General features: G+C 38.0%; 1 protein-coding gene across 1 annotated transcript in view; it reads right to left on the reverse strand.

Moving 5' to 3' along the window:
- SLC2A13 (solute carrier family 2 member 13) overlaps window positions 1–23,391 on the reverse strand; it is a 381,185-nt gene that overhangs the window by 82,507 nt on the left and 275,287 nt on the right. Inside the window, exon 6 of the mRNA XM_047787968.1 lies at window positions 19,830–19,950. Coding sequence (XP_047643924.1) covers window positions 19,830–19,950 — 121 coding nt within the window. The remainder of the gene's footprint in view (window positions 1–19,829; window positions 19,951–23,391) is intronic.

A 23,391-nucleotide genomic window follows, 5' to 3' on the forward strand; every position in this document is an offset into this window, starting at 1 on the left:
ATCTCAGTAAAGTGCACCAATAAACTCTCTCAAGGGGAGGGAGGAAGAAGGAGAGAGCTCAATCTGCCAAGCCTGTCACCTTCAATAGGTTTTTCACTAGTGTTTTCCTCTTATGCTACATGAACATTTAGTCAACATACTTAAAAGCAAGAACCTCAATTCCAGCTTTGTGAACATAAGATGACATGCATATGCACATGTTTATATATGTACATGTGTAAATAATATATATACATACACATATACACATTTAGATACAAAATTTTCAGTCTATAAGCTGAGAGTAAAATTATATTTACAGTACTATTTGGTAATCCACACACAGGCACCCAAATACTATCTAATTAGTGTGCAACATGCCACCTTCAAAGGAAAAAAAAAAAACCCAGTAATTAATCTTCTCAGGTAACAGTACACATTATTCATTTTTCAAGGGACAGAAAAACATCAGAAGAAACATTAACAGATTGGAATTCTTAGGTTTGCCCACAGACCAGATCGATTTCCATTTGTAGATCTGCAGAGATTGTGAAGGATGAGTTTTATCAGAAGCCTTATTGTGGCACTATCACAGAGCTTACTGCACACAAAGCATTGGCCTAAGTAAGCACAGGTTCTTCATTTAATCCTTATGTTTGCTTTATGAGAGAGGCTTTATTTTATTCTTCTCTAGATGAGAAACCTGAGGTTTAGAAAGATTAAACTATCTAAGCAAGGTCACACAGCTAAAATATGGCAGAGCTGGGATTCAGACCTGAGTATATCGACTCTAAATGCCCAGATTTTTATAAGTTTATTTAAAGGAAAATAGGCTAAAAAATTTAAAGGCAATCTACTAAAGTTAAATTTGGAAAGAAGAATAACTATGACTTCCACAGCAGTGTAAAATTTATAAAGCACTATACACCATGTCATCTGGTCTTTCCAACAACGTGGTGAGGTATGCATTAGAATTCCTATTTTACAGGCAAGGAAACCAAAGCTCAGAAAAGCGGCAAGACTTTTTATGTCTCTAATGAAAGTTATCTGATTCCAAACGCTATTTTTACTTGGCTTTAATTTCTTAAAATTTAAAGTTAGGCTTATGGGAAAACTGATTAGCATACAGAAGATACTGATATTTGGATAGATAAAATAAATATTTATTGAGCCCAGATGATGTGGAATTTTCTGTTGTTTTGTGTAGATAGCATGGGAAGCAGGGGTTACAAGCCTACTAAAATGAAGGCAGAGAGGTCGATGTAATCGGGAACAGTGGTGACCACTATGGCACATATTCTGATCTTTAACCACCTGTACCAATACAGACACAGTCTTGAACGTCATCATTTTTTCCAAAACAGTGGTAGAAATGGTCAATTGAAGAATTTCGTCATTTTTAACGGACACTGCCAAGAAAGCAGAGGTTTTCAAGACAACAATGCTGTCTACAGGAGTGATCCAGTCAGCAGAATGAAAATTCTTTATGCCTTTTTGCAGAGAATAGAGAATCTTGGCCAAGAAGAAACAGCAAATAAATTGCGGAAGATATAAATATGTTCACCAGGGTCTAGTAGCCCTCCACTTCAGAGTATACAGAGGATTACAATTCCCTACCCTCTGGAAGCTAGAAGCAGCCCAGTGAGTAGCTGTGGCCACACAATGTGAGTGGAAGTAATAATGGTAGGTCACCCTTCATCTCTGTGATTAATCTTGAAACCTTGAGGTAAGAAGTGGCTGAATAAAATGTTGGAGCTTACATTAGTCTGGTTCCAGAGACATGAGCAGAGCCTTTGTTGCTTTAAACCATTAAGATTTTGGTGGTTTTGTTTTATTGTCATATGTCTATCCTGGGCTGACTGCTATACCATAAATTTATTTACGTATCATTCTGGTTATCAGCTATAGTAATATGATTATTGACACATGTCTTTAAAAGTTATTAGCACACTATTTTTTATTGAAGAATTACAAATTGATCACTATTTTTTATAATTTTTTCCTTTTACAGCCATACCTGCAGCATATGGAAGCTCCCAGGCCAGGGGTCAAATCTCAGCTGCAGCTGAGGCCGACGCCACAGCCACAGCAATATGGGATCCGAGCCATGTCTGCGACCTATACCACAGCTTGTAGCAATGTCAGATCCTTAACCCACCAAGTGAGGCCATGGATCAAACCCACATCCTTACAGAGACAATGTAGGGTCCTTAACCTGCTGAGCCATAACAGGCACTCCACTGATCATTATTTTGTTGATACATACTTTATATGTAGATCACAAAGTTTTACTAAAATAATAATAAATAAAAATAATGTAAGAACAGTTTTGTTTGGGTCTCATCATTACCATTTGAAGACTCTTTTACATAAGTCTATTTTTTTCTTAAAAAAAAGTTTTTATTTATATTTATTTGGCTATGGCTGCAGTGTGTGGAAGTTCCTGGACCAAGGATCAAACCCAAGCCATAGCTGTCACAATGCTGAATCCTTAACCAATAGGCCACCAGGGAACTCCTATATAAGCCTTTTAAAATATATTTGTGGTTGTATTCGTATTTAACACTGATGTGTCAAGGGTGTGGCTCTATAAAGACCCTCCCCATGAACTTGTGAAGAATACTTATATGGGCACAGCAAAAAAGACAGGTGCCTAGAGGACTAGGTCAAGCATAATCGCTCCCAACTCCTTATCTTTGAATTTATCTTAACGTAAGCAAGAAAAAAATGCCCTTCTTGTTTAAGCCAGTTATTCTGGGTTCTCCTGCTAGCTACAATTCCCAACTGACAGAAGAATATTTATTCAAATGCTTAAAACATACTTTTGCTCATTTATAAATATATTCTGAAATATCCAGCTTCTTCTCAAGGCTCAATATTTCTCTGAAGATATGAGACTTGAGTTAGGGTTTAAAATGTAATTAAAAGCCATTCCAGATTTCCTGCTGTGGCTCAGTGGGTTAAGAACCAGACTAGTATCCATGAGGATGTGGGTTTGATCCCTGGCCTCACTCAGTGGGTTAAGGAACCCGAGTTGCCACAAGCTGCAGCTTAAGTTGCAGATGTGGGTCGGACTTGGCATTGTTGTGGCTGCAGTATAGGCCGGAAGGTGCAGCTCCAATTTGACCCTGAGCCCAGGAACTTGTATATGGTGCCGATGCTGCCAAATAAATAAATAAATGCCATTCCAAGATACTGCCAGCTCCTGATAAGGAGCTATATTTTGTGTTTTGTTTCTTAACATCTGGTAGGACACTTGGTAAATGGTCGGTAATGTAGGACAAATGAAAGAATAATAAGTGGGGGAAAAGATCCCTAATAGTGTCTCTGAGGAGTTATGATGGCAAATTCATAATTTGGGGTCTTCCAAGTGAGCTGTCAATGCCGACTGTGAATGAAGCATTCACCAAGCACACTCGCTGGCGCCTTCAAGTTACTAGGACACCATGAAAGATGACCTAAAAGTCTCAGAGTTCATGTTTCACCCCATTCATCACACTCATCCCCAAATGGCTGAGCCCCCACTGCTGGCCTCTGCTTTGTAAGACAAGCTCGGGCTTGTCAAGGTTATTCTGCATTGTGACCCTGCTCTTTGAGGTGCTCAGGACTGCCTCTATCCTACCTCGGCCCCTCTCCGACTGAGGTGGTAAACTGTTCCTTTGTGATGACGCTTCCTTATAGGGTAATGGAGCAATTAAGCTTCTTTTTTTAGTGCTACAATTTCTGTTGCTCCAATTTCTCTCTGACAGAATAATTACCAAGTGTGTCTCTATCAGAGTCTCAAAAATTCATGTTTATTTGAATTTCATTTATGTGTAATTTTTTAGCTTTTTCCGGTGTATGTTCAATTTGTTACTTTTATCTTTTCATACTTTAATCTTCAAAGATCTTGTACATTCTACGTTACTTTCAGAATTATATGGCTATTCTCTCTTTTTTTTTTTTTCCTGGTTAGATTTCAATACTCTCTCTTTTTCATTAATATTCTCTCAAAGGGGTATTTTTCTTCTATTTTTTTAATAATATATATAATTTTATTTTAATCCTACAGTTTAAAATCTTTAGATTCTTGTGTCTTTCCACATTTTCCTTGCTAGCTCAATTCAGATTGAGTTTATCAGGACAAAAATAAACAAATGCTGAAAACCAAGTCCAAGAATCTAATGAAATGGAAATAAAGCATTATCAGTGTATCACCAGGCTTGAAGCCATTCACAGGGTCCTTCAAGTAACTTGTTTGAAACCTTCGATTAACTGAGGTAGACATAAGATGGACAGAAAGATGTCTTACTGCATTTTAAATCATTTTATGCAATTATTGCTGTTATGGAGGAAAAATACAGGTCAACATCATAGTCAGGTACACATCAGTCTCAGCACTGTTTGAGTCAATAAACAAATACATTCTATAAGCTATGACTAGTTGCTAGGTTTACAAGGAAGAAAGCAGAGAGGAAAAAAACAAGAAAACAAGGAAAAAAAGGAGGAAACATTAATCCTGCTTTCAAGTTACAAATTCCCATTTGGGAAGACAAGCCACAAAAACTGGGCAGTTAAGCAACATTAACCTTAACTTGTAAATAACATTACAAGTCTTTCCAGACTCTGAAAACCCGACAAGAGCCCAGTCCCTTCATTTCAGGTCTCAATTTAGACTCAAAGGTTGGCCCTTCTCCCATCTCCGCTTTGCTGCTTGTGTGATCTTTTTAAACACAAATCTGATAAGGATAGTCTTAATAACCTCACGTATTTTTTTTTTTAAATGGGAGAGTGCAAAAGCCTTATTGCCTTTCCACATGACTTCTTTTCATAATTTTTTTCATGGCATCCCCCGTATATGGAAGTTCCTGGACCAGGAATCGAACCTGAGCCTACTGCCACAGCCCCGGCAACCCCAGATCCCTTAATCCACTGCTCAGGGCTGAGGATTGAACCCACTCTACCTCAGAGACAACCCTGGATTCTTAACCCACTGCATCACAGTGGGCGCTCCTACACATGACTTCTTATATTTTACATTCCCAACAGTCTCTTCGGACTAATTTTTTTTGCCATTTCCTATTTCTGTTCATAGCTCACCACATTTTTCCTAAATGGAACTACAGGCAGCATCTTATTTCTGAAAATTTGCCTGAACTGCAACATCTGAAAGACTGGGATATGGGCCATGGAGGAGCAACCAAGGAGCCTTCCCCAGGAGCCAGGTGCATGGATCCAGTGTCTTCTTTCCAGGCTTCTTGTTCTGCCATAGGGAAAGATGGCTGGAAAGCCCCTGCCCTTTGAACTTCTGAGCTAGTCTGTGACAGACACCTGGAGCCGGTGCTGTCAGGGCTGGTGGGGGCTGTGGAGTGTGGAGTCTCCATCCTCCCAATCAGGTTCTCACAACGGAGACCACCGCGGACGGGGGGCAGGGGCCTTGGCCGTTCACTGCAAACACCTAGTGACGCACAGGCGCCCTCTAGTGAAGCTCCCTAAGGGAGGGGATGGGACGGTGATGGGGCGGGGTGATGGGGCGGGGTGGTGGGGATGGATGCTCAGTGGTGACACTGACCCCGACTGGCAAGCAAGCCCCCTCTGCTTGGAAAGAAAGCAAAAAGGGCCAGGAGGCGGGCGTGGACTCTCTGAATTGGAAAACCGATGCAGCGCTGGTAAGCCCAGTGTAAGCACTTTTTAAAGAATGCTCAGAACCCCCTTCCATGGTTTGGCCTCTTCTCTTACCTGCCGGTGCCCCCAACCCCAGAAATTAAAGTTACTGTGCGTCAGAACATTTCCAAAAAATTATGCATATAAGGCAATAGTTCAATGAAGTGGAAAATTCGGATTTTGTGAAATCGAGCATTGAAACTAGAGAGTATCTGGTGCTTGCAGTTTCTAGAAAATAGCGAGCGTCCTCCTGTTTCGGTACACACGCTATTCCCTCTGTCTGGAATGCGGTCTTCCTCTGCTCATTCCATCTAATTCCAACCAGTTCCTTGTTGCCCAGTTTTGGGAAGTCTTCCAAAATAGCGAGTTCTTACTTTAAAATATAATTGGATGAACGTCTCTTTAAAATACCGACTTCCTCTACTGCACTGATGTATTTGTCAACAATCTAATGCCTATTGACATTAGCAGCATAGATACTTTAAAAAGCACAATACCTCTCTGGTAGTTCTCCTGCACTTGAACTGAGAATGGCACTTACGCTTTATATCTTGCAAGTATGCAAGACATAAAATAGTGATATTAATTTAGCCTGTTTATGCTTCTGAAGTTTTTTCTTATAATTTATAGCAAGCCAACACAGCACACACTTATATAATATGAAAGATGAAAATAAAGTTAACAAATAATTATGTCTGTGTAAACATTAGTACATACTAACTGCCAAGAATTTATATGTTCATTTATTTGTGGTTATTACCCACAGTACAATATACAATTGTGCAGCATATATGAATGAGGAATTTGCTGAATTTGATTACACAGGCCAAGATTTGTTTTGAGGGATAAATTATTATCTTACATTTCAAATTTCAAAGCTTTCTTATCTTACAGTAAACTTCTATGAAGACATCTGGTTGACATAGCCACATATCAAACTTACAAAGATAAAAATGAAAAATCAGGGAGAACTAAATATTCAGGCCCCACAGAGTTAAGCATTATATAAACACTAATCAATTTAAATAAAGATTTCCTTTGCTTTCGAAATGGGCGAACAAGAAAATACTAATAAGTTCTCTCAATGAAACAGTTTTTATTCCTAATACAGACTAACCAGTATGGGTTTAGGATGTAAAAATAAAAAAATCAAACAAAGGAAAATAAGCTTAAAAAATTAAATTCTGACTCTCCTCTGGGCTACTGGCAATGACTTTATGACACTGACAATTATAAAAAGGAGTAGCATTTTTCAATCTCAGTTGAGTGGAGACTTTTTAGCTACCTGCAAGTTGGCTGAAATGTACAATATCATTTCAAAAAAGTCTGTACCATAGCATTGACATAATCATCAATGCCAATTGCCAAGAAGTAACAGGTTTCTAGAAAAACTGATAACTATGTAATATAGATGCACATGAAGAAAACTGCCAGTTATTCTAGATGTATCAAGTTTTGAAAAGCAGAGGAATAAAAAACACATTTCTATTATCAGCTACCTAGTAATACTCAAGATATGCTGAGCTTTGAGTCATTGATCACTGCAACTTAAGCATTCCTCAACGGTTTAAAATAAATTTTCAAGTTACCTTCCAAAAGGGACAGAATCATCTATTTCACTGTGTCAGGAACCAAAGAAGAATATTCTTTACCTCTGTGTTAAAATACAGATTATAGGCAATTGTGTAAAAGCATCTTCCTCTTCCACAAACTGAAACTTTCCTGGGGAGGAAAATGGTCTTACATACCTTGTATACGCTGTCATCTCAGAACAATGGACTGTTGAAAGATGTTATGGAATCTATTTGCAATTACAGGGGAAACATGGTATAGAAAGGACTATAAAAACTGGGTGTGTGCATCTGGGTAAGGTAAGATGCAGAGGGTTGATATTAATAGTACTTGTTACAAATTTGCATAAAACAAGTGGCTTGATAAATCATAGTGTTTTGATCAAACACGCAGTCGCACCAGTTAATATTTTCATGGGAAATAACCTAGTCCACAGGAGAGAAATAAAAATGAACGGTCTCTAAAACTGCTCTGGGATATTCTGGTCAAATTACTCTCTCATGTGAATAAAGACCTTTTAACATCACCACACAAACTGTGTCTCTAATCATTTGTTATTGGGTAAGTCAGGCTAAAATTCACACACACCCGACAACAAGTAGAACTTAAAATACTGCACCATTTGTGTGTACAATCTATGTCAAGAAATTGCTGTCTTATTGGATGTTTTAGAGCTGCTTTAGAGAAAAAAGAGCACTTTAAGAAAGTCCTTTAGACAAAAAAAGCACACAGTGAATGCGCCTGAAAGAAGATAAACGACCTACAGCTGACCATGGCCCCATCAAGCATTTTTTCTTAGGAGGTAATAAAAGGGTCAGACCATCTTGCCCACTTGAAGTAGCTGCCTAGTTATGTGCCCAAAGAATGGTGTTCAGTTATAGGAATTGCCTCTGTGAACCGTCTCCCTCTATGGGGGTCCGGAACCAGACATCCTGTCTGGAAAATCAAGAAATCTCACTGGACAGCAGAAGGCTGTCGTCTACGTTATCTTGGAAAGAGAACAGTGGTTATAGTACACTGTCTCAAGGATTGATTTCTTGGTCATGTCCCAAAACTTCTAACATTTCTTTTTTTTTTAGATTTTATAATGATTTTTACTTTTTCCATTATAGCTGGTTTACAGTGTTCTGTCAATTTTTTAACTTATTTCTTTTTAAAAAGAATCAAAAGGCAGCCCAGAATAATGAAGGGAGTCATCTCCAATTCTGACAAGATCCTAGGGTAGGTATTTATAAACCTGGTCCTTACACTTCTAAGTTGAGTATCATTTTATGTTCATAAATGATTCTCCCAGAAGTCAGGAAGGGCTTTAGTCAGGTCAGTAGAGCAATATATCAAGGTATCTCCTATTTCGCCAGGGTCAGAGTTTCTAAGAGTGATTGGAAGCAATTTTAAAGAATATAAGCTTCTGGAGTTCCCGTCGTGGCACAGTGGTTAACGAATCCAACTAGGAACCATGAGGCTGCAGGTTCGGTCCCTGCCCTTGCTCAGTGGGTTAAGCATCCCGCGCTGCCGTGAGCTGTGGTGTAGGTTGCAGACGCGGCTCGGATCCCGTGTTGCTGTGGCTCTGGCGTAGGCCGGTGGCTACAGCTCTGATTTGACCCCTAGCCTGGGAACCTCCATATGCTGCAGGAGCGGCCCAAAGAAATGGCAAGAAAAGACCAAAAAAAAAAAAAAAGAATATAAGCTTGTAACTTATAATTGTTTAGGAGTCTATGCATGAACCCAGCATGTCAACTCTATTACCTAATGAACCTTGGCTTGTGAACATCTCCAAAAGAGTTTTCATGTTAGTTCAAGTAAATGGCACATTTAGTGGTGGTGGGGGTGTTTGAATTTCCTTAGGGTGTCTTTGGTTTTAACGATTTTCATTATTTGGTACTTGATTTGAATTTAAATACCTGGCATTTCAATATTTAAATCTTCAAACTCTTCCCCTTCTTCTTGGGGTAACTGATACTTAGCGTCTCTTTGGAATACTTAAAAGAGTTTGGGAAGTATTGATACATGTTCAAAGAGAAGGCCATGGGTTGGACTCTGAGAGGCAGGTGGAGGGAACAAAGGAGCTCTTGAGCCTACCAGTTACAGCACCCTAGGCAGGTTATAAATTCTCTGAGCCTTATATTCTTATCTGTAAAATGAGAACACCATATCCTCCTCTTAGGGAAGTTTAAGGATAATACGCGATAATTAAAAAGAATGTGCAATGATGCCTCCATACAGTAAGGAATTAGTTGACAGAAACTATTATTATTATTTTTCTTTTTTTTTTGCTTTTTAGGGCTGCACCTGTGGCATATGGAGGTTCCCAGGCTAGGGGTCTAATGGGAGCTACAGCTGCCAGCCTACACCACAGCCACAGCAACGTCAGATCCAAGCTGAGTCACAGCAATGCCAGATCCTTAACCCACTGAGCGAGGCCAAGGATCAAACACACAACCTCATGGTTCCTAGTCGGATTAATTTCCTCTGCACCACAATGGGAACTCCAGAAATTTGAAAATAAAAACCATGCTTGGAATTATGGCCTATCTATCTTCCTTAGCATATCACTTGGAGTTATAGGAGAAAATGCCCCGATAAAAAGGTAGAAAGGAGACACCCTGGCCATGATGCTAAGCAAAATCCCGCCAACTGCCCCAACTACCCCTCCCCCACACATCTGCTTCTGTAAACTTGCTTCCATATCTACTACTTTGCCAGTCCTCACTCTGGTCCGCCAAGCACAGATCTGGAAGAACCAGCCCATAAAACCCTTATGAAACCCTTCTTCGGGATTCAGACTCCAGAGAGCGATTTCCTCTGAGCCCGCTGGCATAATAAACCTGAGTTCTCTAACTCTCCGAGTGCTCGCTTGGTTTCTCCCTGGGTAAAAGAGCTGCTGGAGCTGGTACACTGCAGCCACAGGGCTGCCCCCAGAGCCCTAATCCTCTCTCTTAAACACTAAAGCAGTCTACTCCTCATCACAGCTCCACAGACAGCTTTGCCCTTGCACTCATCATCTTGCAACAACTTCAGACTCTTGTGATTTCTTTTTGGGGCCACCAGAGTCTCCTCCCTCCAATGTATGCCCCCAAATCATGCAGAAAACCCTTTAGAAAGCTCACATTCAATCATGTCACTCCCTGTCTGGAGCTGCTGAAGAGTTTCCCTCTACCACCTGTCTCGACCTAGCAGACAAGGCCCTACCTCTCCTTCTGCCTCATCTTGTGTCTGGTACCCCCTTCCTTAGTGGAAACAAACTTGATAATTTCCTGAAGTGCAAATCTGTTTCATGTCTCTGTCTTCGCACTGATTGCTCTCACGCCCTGGGAGTCTCCTCCACTTTCACTGGCCTGAGACCCTCCCATTTACCCTTGAAGACCTAGATTTAGCTCATTCCTGCAGGAGAGGTTCTTAACATAGAACCCGTAAACTCAGATGAGAAAAAGAAATTGTATCTGTATTTCATTAACCGTTTACTCACATTTAGCATTTCCTTCAATTATGAAATTAGGCAATAATAATTTATAAATTAGGCAACTACTGAGGATAATAGAAATCACATACTTTTTTTTTATGTCCTATTGCAGTAGTTGCAGAAACTTCAAAACACCATTTACATTCATCATGGTTTTAAAACTATGATACTAGCCCTGTACTAGATCTGTTATTTAATATCTTAATAAAGAAGTGCATGGATTACTATATAGTAAGTTTATTATAAAAATAATTTGGCAACCATATTTCAATATAATTGATTTCCTTTGTCCTCCTACATAATTTATTTTATGCTGTTAAAAGCATTAATCTAAGAAGGGGTCCAGAATAATGTTATGGTTGAGAAGTCTCATGTGTGAAGTCTTCTGTGATGGCCCCAGGAGACTCATACCCTGGCATGCTCTGATACATCTATCAGACTTCATCACACTGCCTTGCAATTATTTATTGGTATCATTCTCCCTTCTAGCTGCAAGCTTCATGTGGGGAAAGGTTCCCCCTTTTTTAATCTTTAATCTTAATATCCCCTGATGTATTGCAGGTCTTAAAAACGTTTATTAAATGAATAAATCTACTACAAATGTGTGTAAATATTTTCCTAAAGTGCTGTATTCTTTGATTTGCTAAACTGTATAGAATCAATTGCTGATTGTCTGCTTCTAAAAACACATTGTTTATGGAGTTCCCATTGTGGCTCAGTGGTTAACGAATCCGACTAGGAACCATGAGGTTGGGGGTTCGGTCCCTGGCCTTGCTCAGTGGGTTAAGGATCCCGCGTTGCCGTGAGCTGTGGTGTAGGTTGCAGACGCGGCTCGGATTCCGTGTTGCTGTGGCTCTGGCGTAGGCTGGTGGCTACAGCTCCGATTCGACCCCTAGTCTGGGAACCTCCATATGCTGCGGGAGCGGCCCAAGAAATGGCAAAAAGACAAAACAAACAAACAAAAAACATTGTTTAGGATACATGATTTCATTTTTCTAGCCTTCTGATTTATTTACCATATAACCCAGATGTTGTGGTCCAAGAAGCATGCATCATACTATCATTTTTTGTTTATTTACTCGCTTATATTAGGAAAACATTGCTGTTACTACAACCATGTGACAATCTCAAAAATTAATTGAAGAAGTACCTGAATGACTTAGGACTTGCTGTATGCCCAGAGATCTTCAGGCCTATACTACTGTGTCTGCTAGCAAGCCTGCAAGAGGCTAGCTGCGGGCACGGCTAGAAATGAAGGCAAAGCACTTGGAAAAAAAATAAAGTTTGGAAGCTTCTTAAATCATCAATGATTTCACAGCAACACAAGTGTTGCCAAAATTTCTAGCACATATGTATAAATTCTATAATAAAAATTATTAGCCAGCATTACCTACCTTCTTTCAAAACCACCCATCCATCCATTGACTCACCAAACCACCCAGCCAACCAAAACAACAGTTTCCAAAATTAACTTCACAGTAAAGACTCTTTTAACCAAGTTGCTATACTTAAAAAAAAAAAAAAAACCCACCAAAATGGTTGGTCCACAGCAACAGGCATTTTTCAGCCCCCAACAAGGAAAATATTGAGCTATATAACATGTTTTACAACATGATGGAAAATACTTCCACTTAACAAACAAGAATGTTTAAATGTTTTCATCATTTGTTCAATATCATGATTTACAACAAGGCGATCTTCAATTTATTTAAACTTAGAGAACAGTTAAGATTTTAGAAATCCTATCTGGTGCTTATTTTACTCATAAAGTTTTCTCGGTTTTTATTATAAGGAGTGGGTATGATTATAGTCTATTCCTAGCACTAGATAAATGTATTCCTTTTGTTTACTTAGGACAAAACAGCGATGATACTCTACAGTGGACTGACTTGAAATGGGAACAAAATTCCAGGTTGCTTTTACTTATTCATTGTCATAATCAGAATTCTGGAATAAGAAACATAGGTCCTGGAATTCCCCTTGTGGCTCAGTGGAAACAAACCCAACCGGTATCCACGAAGATGTGGGTTTGAACCCTGGTGTTGCTGTGAGCTGTGGTGTAGGTCTCAGACGCAGCTCGGATCTGGCATTGCTGTGGCTATGGTATGGGCCAACAGTTGTGGCTGTGATTCAGCCCCTAGCCTGGGAACTTCCATATGCCACAGGCATGGCCTGAAAAGACCAAAAAAAAAAAACCCAAAAACCAAAAACCCAAAAAAAACCCCAAAACAAACAACAACAACAACAACAACAAAACAGCAAAGAAAGAAAGAAAGAAAAAGAAATACAGGTCCTTATAAGTTATCAGAGATACATGTTTTTTTTCCCCCATCACCTCTTTGTGTTAACTTCAGACCTAAATGGGTAAGTTGAGAAGAGCTTTTCTCAGAACTCTTCTGAGTTAAAGATTAAAAATGACATTTCAAATAAAAGTGTGAGGGACAGCAAATGCTGTTATCATTATAGGATTGCTGTATTTCATTGGAAAGCTGGGGAAAGGGTCTCCTGACTTACATCCTTGAACCTGTGTTCTAAGAAGAAGTGGGCTACAGTGAAATTTCAGATCCCCAGACTCCTCTGAACTGAGCACTAGCCTAACCACTTGTAACATTCTTTCTTGCATGTCTTCCACCCAGTCACCCAGCCTTATTACTTCCCGCCAAAATCTCTTGAGGAGTTCCCGTAGTGACTCAGGGTTAACGAATCTGACTAGCATCCATGAGGACGCAGGTTCAATCCCTGGCCTTGCTCAGTGGGTTAAGGATCTGGCGTTGCTGCGAGCTATGGTGTAGGCTGCAGATGCGGCTTGGATCGTGCATTGCTGTGGCTGTAGCGTAGGCCAGCAGCCACAGCTCTGGTTTGACCCCTAGCCTGGGAACCTCCATGTGCCATAGTTGTGGCCCTAAATAAAGCAAAAGATCTCTTGAGTCTTCACCACCACTGTCAAGGCTGTATTATTTCGTCCCTAGGTTACTGTTTTATCTCATCTCCCTTTACCACCCTTTGTCCTTCTCCAGTCAATTCTCCATTCTGCAGCCAGAGTGATTTTTTAAAAACACAAATCTGATTATCTATGATCCTTTAAAGGCTTCTTAAGTACTCTATGCTGATGTCTACAATTCTCACAATTTATGAGATCCCAGCATGGTCTGTCACTGGCCAGCCATCCTGTCTATCTTTGTGCCATTCTCTTGCTTGTTTTCTATAACTCAGACTCATTGGTAAGTTCTCTGAAGAAGCCACACTCCTGGTTTAGGGCTGTACACATGATGTTCTTTCTTCCTGGAATGTTCTTTCTTCTCTCTTTGCAAACTTTAACTAAAAAGCCTTATTTTTTTGTCTTTGAGGCTTCCCAAGAAGCACTTCCTGACTGTGGAAAACAAAGCTTGAGAAAGGGATTTTTTAGCCATTTTGTGGGGCCTTTGTAGGTCCTTGGCCAAAAGACATCAAGACATAAAGGTCATGAAGAACTCAATGAATATGTCCCATAAGTGGCCAACCTCCTCCAAGAATGTAGGCCACCATCCTACCTAGACGTCAAATTCAACACTCAGTATTTAAGTGCTAGCAAAAGACATGAACAAATATTTGGAGATAACGGCACATGATAAGGTTATAGAGCTTTTTGTTTCAAATCTCACTTTCCCTTTCAACCAATTTAATTACACTTATCTTTATCTGATAAAGCATATTTTCTTCTGTAGTTTTATTAATATTAACTTCAAGGCCTATTAACCTGCACCCATCAGGCCACCCAAATTAAAATATTTTAAAGGAAATCAGTAAGTAGAACACAAAATGCGACAAAAATAAAAGTCTCATTCATAGTATAACTCTATATTCATTGCCAAGTTGCTATAAGTTACTGGAAACAAGCACATTATCAGTCAGCAGGATGGCAAATACTGGGGAAAAATAGGGGTTAACAGGATTTCTGCACATTTCTAAGATTGCATAAAAGTTTTATGATTGAATCTAATAGTCTTATAGTGGTAATGCCAACGAAGTGTGCTAAATCACAAAAGTTTAGCGAAAGAAAAAAATGAATGCAAATTTATTTTTATTATAAATGAACTTTGAAGAGACTAATCATACTTAATTAGGGGTATACTGTTTCTCAAAACAAGTGTCACCACCACAGGGAGGTCTATAGTTGAAGCTATAGTTTGTCAACTTGAATGTTTAGAAACTTCATTTACAGAAGGAAACATGAAGATATTACTCAATAGAAAAAGAATCACATTGCTTATTCTGTACTCTTGGCTTAATAATGTTCTAGAAGAAAAAAAAAGCAATGAATGAAAGCTGGCAGTTAAAAAAATATCAAAGCCTTGGTAGTGGTTCTTTTTAAAAAAATTACTGTTTATTTATTTATTTTTAGTCTTTTTGCCTTTTCTAGGGCTGCTCCTGCGGCATATGCAGGTTCCCAGGCTAGGGGTCTAATCGGAGCTGTAGCTGCCAGCCTACACCACAGCCACAGCAACTCGAGATCCGAGCCTCATCTGCGACCTACATCACAGCTCACGGCGACGCCGGATCCTTAACCCACTGAGCAAGGCCAGGGATCAAACCTGCAACCTCATGGTTCCTAGTTGGATTTGTTAACCACTGAGCCATGACGGGAACTCCTTTTTTATTTTATTTTATTTATTTATTTTTGTTCCGCTGTACAGCATGGGGACCAAGTTACACTTACATGTATACATTTTTTTTTCCCACCCTTTGTTTTGCTGTGATATAAGTATCTTGGTAGTGGTTCTTAATGGAAGATATACTGGAATCACCTAGCCCCACTGTCCTGGGGAGGCAGACCTGTAGCAGTGAGCGGTGGGTATTTTAAAGTACCTCCTAGGATGATTTCTGGTAAGACTCTCAGTCAAAAAATATTAATGGAAAAAAGAGCAGTGAATTAGAGACTAAGTCCCTTTTGTCAATTTCTACTAAAGTATAGCAATGGTCTCATTCAGTTACCCCAACTCATTTCCATGATCTATTCTACTTGGTTGTGCAAAGTTAATCAATTATTCATTTTTAATATCTGTTCATATTTCTCTCTTAGATATATTGAGAATCTGTCTACCTATCTTGAATATTACCACCATAGTCCAGGCAATTATCATCTGTCTCACAGACAATTCTAATAACCAGTCTTTCTCTAACAACATATGCCCTCTGTGCTCCAGAGAGAGAATTTAGAAAAGAAATCTGGTCAAGTCAATACCCTGCCTAAAACTCCTCAGTGGGTTCATCTCTGGACTGAAAGCATAATCTTTTACATAGCCTCGAGCGTTCTGCATGCTCTGGCTCTGGCCTGCCTGAAGAGCCTTACCTTATTCTTTTCTAGCCTCATTAGCCTTCTGTTATTTATTTTTATTTTTATTATTATTATTTTTTTTTTGTCTTTTTAGGGCCACATCGGTGGCATATGGAGGTTCCAGGACAGGGGTCAAAACGGAGCTGTAGCTGCTGGGCTGTGCCACAGCCACAGCAATGCCAGATCGGTGCTGCATCTGCAACCTACACCACAGCTCACAGCAACACCAGATCCTTAACACACTGAGCAAGGCCAGGTATCGAACCTACACCCTCATGGATACTAGTCAGATTTGTTTCCTCTGAGCCCCTATGGGAACTCCAGCCTTCTTTTAATTGCCAAGTTCTTTGTGGGGTCTCTATATACCTGTGGATTCTCATGCCTGGCAATGTTCCTCTTCCCCTTTCAGAGCTCAGTTCAAACATCCTAGCTTCATGATCATCTTCTTTAAAATACAGGAAAGACTTCGACCCATCATCACACTCTCATTTCCTATTATAGGCTCTAGTAATTATAATAATGCCTATAATATTTATGGTGTTTATTTATGTGCTGAGCACTGTTTTAGGTGCTTTTCATATATTAATTCATCCTTGCTATAATCCTATGAGTAGGTACTCCAAAATATTTTTTTAAAAGCGTGCATGCAGGAATGCATGAATGAGTAGACATGTGATGAAAGCCCTAGGGCAAGGGTACCTCATAATTCTATGACTGTACTCTTTAAGAAATATCTATCTACTTTGAAGGATTTTATGATAGTGATTTGAATAGACTGAGATCATACTTATAAATAATAATATGTCAAAGATATGAGGGAAGGGTTACCCAGGTAAGGTTTTTCTTCCTCAAAGCTTGGATAGCTGTCATGAGAAAATATGTTTAATTAGTAATTTGAGAGCATGGAGCTAAAGGCCGTATTAGGAGTACGCATGTGCCTACACATACAGACACATGATTCAAATGATACCCCTAAGAGAGTTATTTCTCCCAGCCTTAGTTGGTACCCTGTGACAGCTTTTATTCAGGTGGCTACATATTTTCTATGGTTAATGGCACCCATCTTTATCTTTACACACAGTTTAGCTACAAGAAAGCAGATTTGAAAGATGTTCTTTATTACATTTGGTTAATAAGGACTTGGAATAAATAAAAATATCATCAACTAAAAAGTTAAAATCTCCTAAAAAGGGTAAATTCTAAAATTCTAAAAGGGTAAAATTCTTATTAAGAAACTACTTAGGGTAGTCAATATCTTGGGTCCAAAGTCATTGTTAAGTTCCAACCTACAATACTTTTGGTTCTAACCTTACTAGTGCTGCTACACAATCAATATTTATTAAATTTATTGAATCAAAGTGAGGACCCCCTTGTCAGAATGCATTACGTGCTCCTCACTGTAGTGTACAGATTTCTACAAACGGAGGTGCTGACTAAAGGGGGCCTATGCAATTAACTTTTATTCAGCAAAAGTGTATTACTTTCCAAAACAGAGAAAAGTTTACACTCCTACTAATAGTATGCAGTGGTCTTAAGACAGATATTAAACCAACTCTCCCTTTAAATCTGTTTTCTTTGTTCAGTTTTCCTACACGATCATTCCAGGAGGAAAGCGTATCACCTGTACTTCAGTATGAATACAACTCAGCCTAAAGTAAGACAAACATGATAGTTTCATGTTTATCTTGCTTTTAAAAAATTTTCCTCCTGTTTATTGACATATAATTGACATACAGCCCTGTATAAGGTATACAGCATAATGATGTGACTTATATAATACATCATGAAATGATTATCAAAGTAATTTTAGTAAAGATCCATCATCTCATATAGATATAAAATGATTTTTTTTGTGATGAGAACTCTTAGGATTTACTCTGTTAACTTTCATATATGTCTATATAGTGTATGTTTCATGTTTACCTTAGAGGGGAAATGTGTATAGACAGTTTCAACAACAAAATCAGTAAGGAGACTGCAGTTATATTTTGTAACATCATTCAGACTATAAATAGATACTGTCAAATTCCCACAAAGCCTAATATGTTACTTTGAAAGAAAGCACACAATAATAATTGTTTTGCATACTCAGCGACTCCCAGAGGACATCTAAAATTTGGTTGTTTTCAACGATTGCTGCCTATCTTTGTGATAAAAATAAAATTAGGGTCTATCACTTCTCGTACTTCACCACAGTTCTACATTGAAATAATAGATAGATAGATGATAATACTTTAGGAGGATCAGGAGGAGTAATAGATTGATGATCATAAACTGCTATGAAATGAACTCTACTAGAGCAATAAATATTTTTATTTAAACTTTAAAAGTCAATGTCAGGAAAACTATCTCATTATGTAAAGCATTAAAAAGTTAGTTATTTATTTCCTGTATCAGATTTTCATAAACACTTTTTCCCATACTCTCTGCCTGCCTTTAGTTGATCTGATAGTTTATCCGCCTTATTCTGAATCTAAATTGTTACATCTAAATCAGACATCAGATCTAGGAAGCTATGTTGCTCAAATAGCAATTTTTAAAATAATTTTAAAACATTTTACTCAAAATATATGTCAAGAAAAACAAAAGTAGAAGAAGTCTAGCAATGGTCTATCATCTTTCTAGCAGTTGAGGTGGGATGTCCAAAGAAAGCAAAAATCACTACATCTAGATACAGTCTAAGGTTAACTTCTTTTAAGACACCTTTAAATCTTCTTTATAACATAATGAATGTTTAAAAAACAGTTAAGCAATATATACATAAACTTTTAGTGAGAGAAAGGAGGAGTTGGTAACTGTTCATTTCCAAAGGCAAATAGATAATCACAATTTGCAACCAGAAAGGCTTAATAATACATGTCTCCTCATTGCTGTAAGAAGGCACTATAAATTCTGTTCAGTAAGAAGCTCCAAGAGATCCCAAGTGGAATCCAGTGTATCAATGTAATGTTTTAATTTCACATACGAGTACCTAACTTAATAAATCACTTACCACTGATTTGAGGCTTGTGTCTGTTTAACTGATGCTGAAGGAATATCATTTTTTGTTTTTAAAGCTATTCTAGCCATGTATTTTAAAAGGGTTGCTAGCCTTTCCAACACTAAAATGAAGTTAAAAACTTTGAAACTCTACTGACAAATTGATCAAAGACTCTGTTCAATCCTTCAATTCTTAATTAATTCACATGTGCATTCTTTAGTCCATCTGTCTGCCCATGTATCCATCCATTCATTTCTCCATCTATCTATCTAGCTAGCTAGCTATCACACAGGGTATACTATTAAACTTAATAAGTTCTTAAACCTGCAGCTGGCCATTAAAGCACCCTCTTCTACCACCTTTTCCCACTTTCTAACGTTCTGGAAGAACCCTAGCAGTGAGAGGAAAAATTATTTTCTGCTTAAATGAATAAAGGAATACCTGTGGAACACAGTAAAGGTAACTGTTAGAATATCCAGATGACAATCAACTGTATCAGGTATGTACATCATGGAAAAGTTTAATTACTAATTAAAGTTCGTTATTTAACCTCAAATGTAGATGTCACTGAGTCATATGTGACGTAAAATAGTTTTTCAGTTCTTATGCTTAGATTCTGTATCAGTCTACACTTTCAATTTCCAGAAAAAACACCACCAAGATTGTATCTAATAATTCACTCTTCCTTAAGCCTGCCTTTGCACATGCTATTAATAGATGTTATTTCTTTTCCTGGTGGTCCCCCCCACTTTCTTCTCTTCCACCATTAAGTCTGGATACCCAGTGAACTCCTATTCATCTCTTCTACTTTAGGAAAGTTATAAACAAACAAAAAAAGTTACTAGAATTAGGTTAAGGAAGGGGACCATTTAAAATCTCACCTGTATCTCGTGCAAGTAGTGTTCTGACCTAAAGGAGCTACTGGTTTAAGAGTGATGGGTGGAGAAACCTGGGCTGATAGCAGAAATCCCAAAGCAAGAATAATAAGTGCTACAGTGGTACCTAAAAAAAAGAAAAAAAAGTTTTACATCAGAGAAGAATTGACGACATTCTCCTAAAAGCAGACTGGGTTGAGCAAGACATTTCTCTGAAAAAATACCTTGATCTATCTTCATTGGATTAAGAAATGTTCCTTATATATACACTGTCATAAAAACTCACTAGCACATTCACTGTTGAGACATGACATGAGTGAAATTCAAATGAAATACATTTGCTGGCCAAGCAGTAGATTGGTAATAATTTTATAAACAAAAACCACCGTGGATTGCTGACAACCTCAAAATCAATGTAACCAACGTTATTGTGTGCCTAACACATCAGGAAGCATGAAAGGCAACAGATTCACACCAAGTCCTTTCATTACCAAGAAAATTGTTCTAATGACATTCAATCATCTAAGACCCAAATAAGTAAACTAAAAAGTAATGAACTGAGTATTTCAAGAGCAGCTGAAAGGCCATTTCTTATTAAAGAGGAGTAGCATTTTGTAAAGACTCTAAAATGCCAGAAATACTAGAATACATATATTCGTTTGTTTTTCCTGCTGGCACCTAGAAATGGAATAGCTGCCTTTGATTTTAAGGGGTAGACTGTGATTATATAAAAGCTCATAGCCAAAGACTCATTTTTGAGTCCATGATAGACATAGTGGCAGTCAATAAGAAAGTTTTCAAATTTCTGACTGATGTTCCAGCCACTGCGAGAATGAGAATGAACTAAAAGCATCATAGGAAGAAAGGAGAAAGACAATGTGGCTGCATTTATTTGTACAACTTATTTGAATGAGGAAATGTGTTTAAATATGGAATTTAGGGAGGCCATTTATGTAACAGTAAAGTCTTTATTCGTTAAACGGGAAAGTACTTTAAGATATGACCAAAAACATTATTAAAAATGTATAAAAGAGGAGTTCCCATTGTAGCACAGCAGAAATGAATCTGACTGGTAACCATGAGGTTGCAGGTTGGATCCCTGGCCTTGCTCAGTGAGTTAAAGATCTGGTGTTTCCCTGAACTGTAGCGTAGGTCACAGATGGGGCTCAGATCTGGCATTGCTGTGGCTGTGGTATAGGCCGGCAGCTATAGCTCCAGTTTGATTCCTAGCCTGGGGACTTCCGTATCTACGGGTGTGGCCCAAAAAAGCAAAAATAAATACATAAATAAAAAATAAAATTATACAAGAAAAGGTTTGGGAAACACTGTGGAAATGCAATTGGATTATGTAATAGTTGAAGTATTTGTATTTTGATAGACAGGATATATCAAGTCAAGCGTTGTGGGTAAGTTCTAGCTCTGATGTCCCTTGTCTCAGTGATCTTGGGCAAGACACATGACCTTTCCAAAATTCAATTTTGCCTGCTGTACAATTGGACTTACTGAAAATATTTGCCTTGCAGAATTGCAGTGAATTTTAAATATCATAATATATTTGAAAGATTTTTATAATGCTAAAAATGTTAATTATTGTACTATATTTATCATGAGAAGCAGCAGCAGCATACTTTCAAAACAGGGGGAAAAAGCTGAAGAAAGGAGGAGGGTGGAGGAAAGATCTGAAGCCTATGGTACCACACTGGGCTGAAAAGTCCTAATGCTAAAATCACAGTTCATTTCTCCTTTGCTGGGTTAAAATTCAAACCAAAACAAGGAATAATAGTTTGAAGCATTACTTTTCTCAAAAGACTGTCAAGCCCTCAACTGAGAAACAAAAAAGAAGCCTGTCTCTCAGGAAAGAGAGAAGATATATTAGGTCTGAAAATGAAAATCATCCCTCTCTCCTCAAACAGCAATTTTACTGTTAATCTTTGAAAGAAGCTGGGTCCTGGAATACTTTCTCAAATTACCTCCACAGCATACTGTCCTGAGACAGGTCTGATTTTTTTTTTTCAACCAGGAAAATTTGATGCTTTAGAAGATGAAAGAAAGATGACACTGTTTTAAAATAACATTACTTAAATAATTTATTTCCATGATAAATCATAAACGCTAAGATTGTGTACCTAACACTTACTACCATATGTTCAGTTCTAGTGCATGGCATAGAGCAAATCCCATAGCACCAGAGTTTCTTTGCAATACTGACTATTTTTGAAGAAAAAACCAAAATAGGTTATTCAATTGAGGTGATGGGGTTAGTATGGGACAAATAGCCTAGATGAGAGTTCTTCAGTATTGATATGAAACCTCTTATATTCATGTCTAAAAAAGTCCAACTATCCTGGAAAATTTTGGGAAAAGACCATTTTGGAAAAACGAAATTCCTATAGAGTAGAAGGTTTACCCTTCTTAAACACAAATTTATTTTTATTTTGACACATGGTGGATGGAAATCTTTTAAAAGACCATGCTGTACCTTTACTTTATTATGTATGGTGGTGTTTCTCAATCCTGGCGTCCTATTGGAAAAGCAAATGTTTGGAATGTATATCAACCTCTGAATCAGAGTCTCCAGAAAATGGGGATCAGAGAATATGACTCCACAGGTGACTGTGATACCCAGACAGTGTAAAAACCTTTATGAAATCATAACTCCTTAAGGGAAGGCAGTGGTATATTAAATGTCTTTATGGAATGAATTTTAAAATGATCACCTCATCCTGCCATATATACTCATATATCTTTAAGGCTTAAAACTACTTGAATTATCTATTTCCTTTCATTTAATAAATTACAGATGCTTTATTAGTGACTTGTTAGTATTCGACAAGCTGTTATAGTTGTTGTCAATGATAATTACTGCAACCTAGATTTGAGTCTAATACAGGAAGGCTTGAACAAAAGGATATTCTCCACTGCAATGGGCAGGCTGGGCATAGCTTTATATTTTAAGTAGCCCCTATTAACCAAGTATACTGTTATATTTTGGAATTCTGATATCATTTTCTTAATAAAAACATTCTCCATAGGAGGTGAAATGTGTTGGAGAAATAGCATTCTCAAAATACCCAATGGAATAAGTTACCTTAACTATCTGGTACAGGGTACCAGGTACAGGTACAGGGGTATCAGGATTATTAACAAGTACTCAGAAAAAAAAAATAATTTTCTTCCCAAGACTGTAACAGAACATATTTTTTGTGCTTAACTATCACCTGGGGAAACTGTTTAAAATACATATGCTCCAGATCTTCAGAGATTCTAATTTAGTAGATCTGGGGCAAGACCCAAGAATTCACAATTAAAAATAAGCACCCTGAGTAACTCTGATGAAGACAGCCTGTGAGTGATGATTTAGGAAATATTCCACTACCAAAATATCTGGCAGAAAATAACACAGTGCTTCTGGCTTTCTGATTCATAAGCAATAGAGCTACATAGATACAAGCCTTCCTCTATTAAAAGGATCAAGAAGTTGTCATTAAGTTTGTAATATTGACAAGAAAGACCAGTTCTCTTAGCAAGCTTTCAAAATATTCAAAGTGAGAACACCACAAAATGTCCT

The sequence above is a fragment of the Phacochoerus africanus genome, chromosome 7 (genome assembly GCF_016906955.1).
Source record: "Phacochoerus africanus isolate WHEZ1 chromosome 7, ROS_Pafr_v1, whole genome shotgun sequence".
In the NCBI taxonomy this organism is placed as follows: Eukaryota; Metazoa; Chordata; class Mammalia; order Artiodactyla; family Suidae; genus Phacochoerus; species Phacochoerus africanus.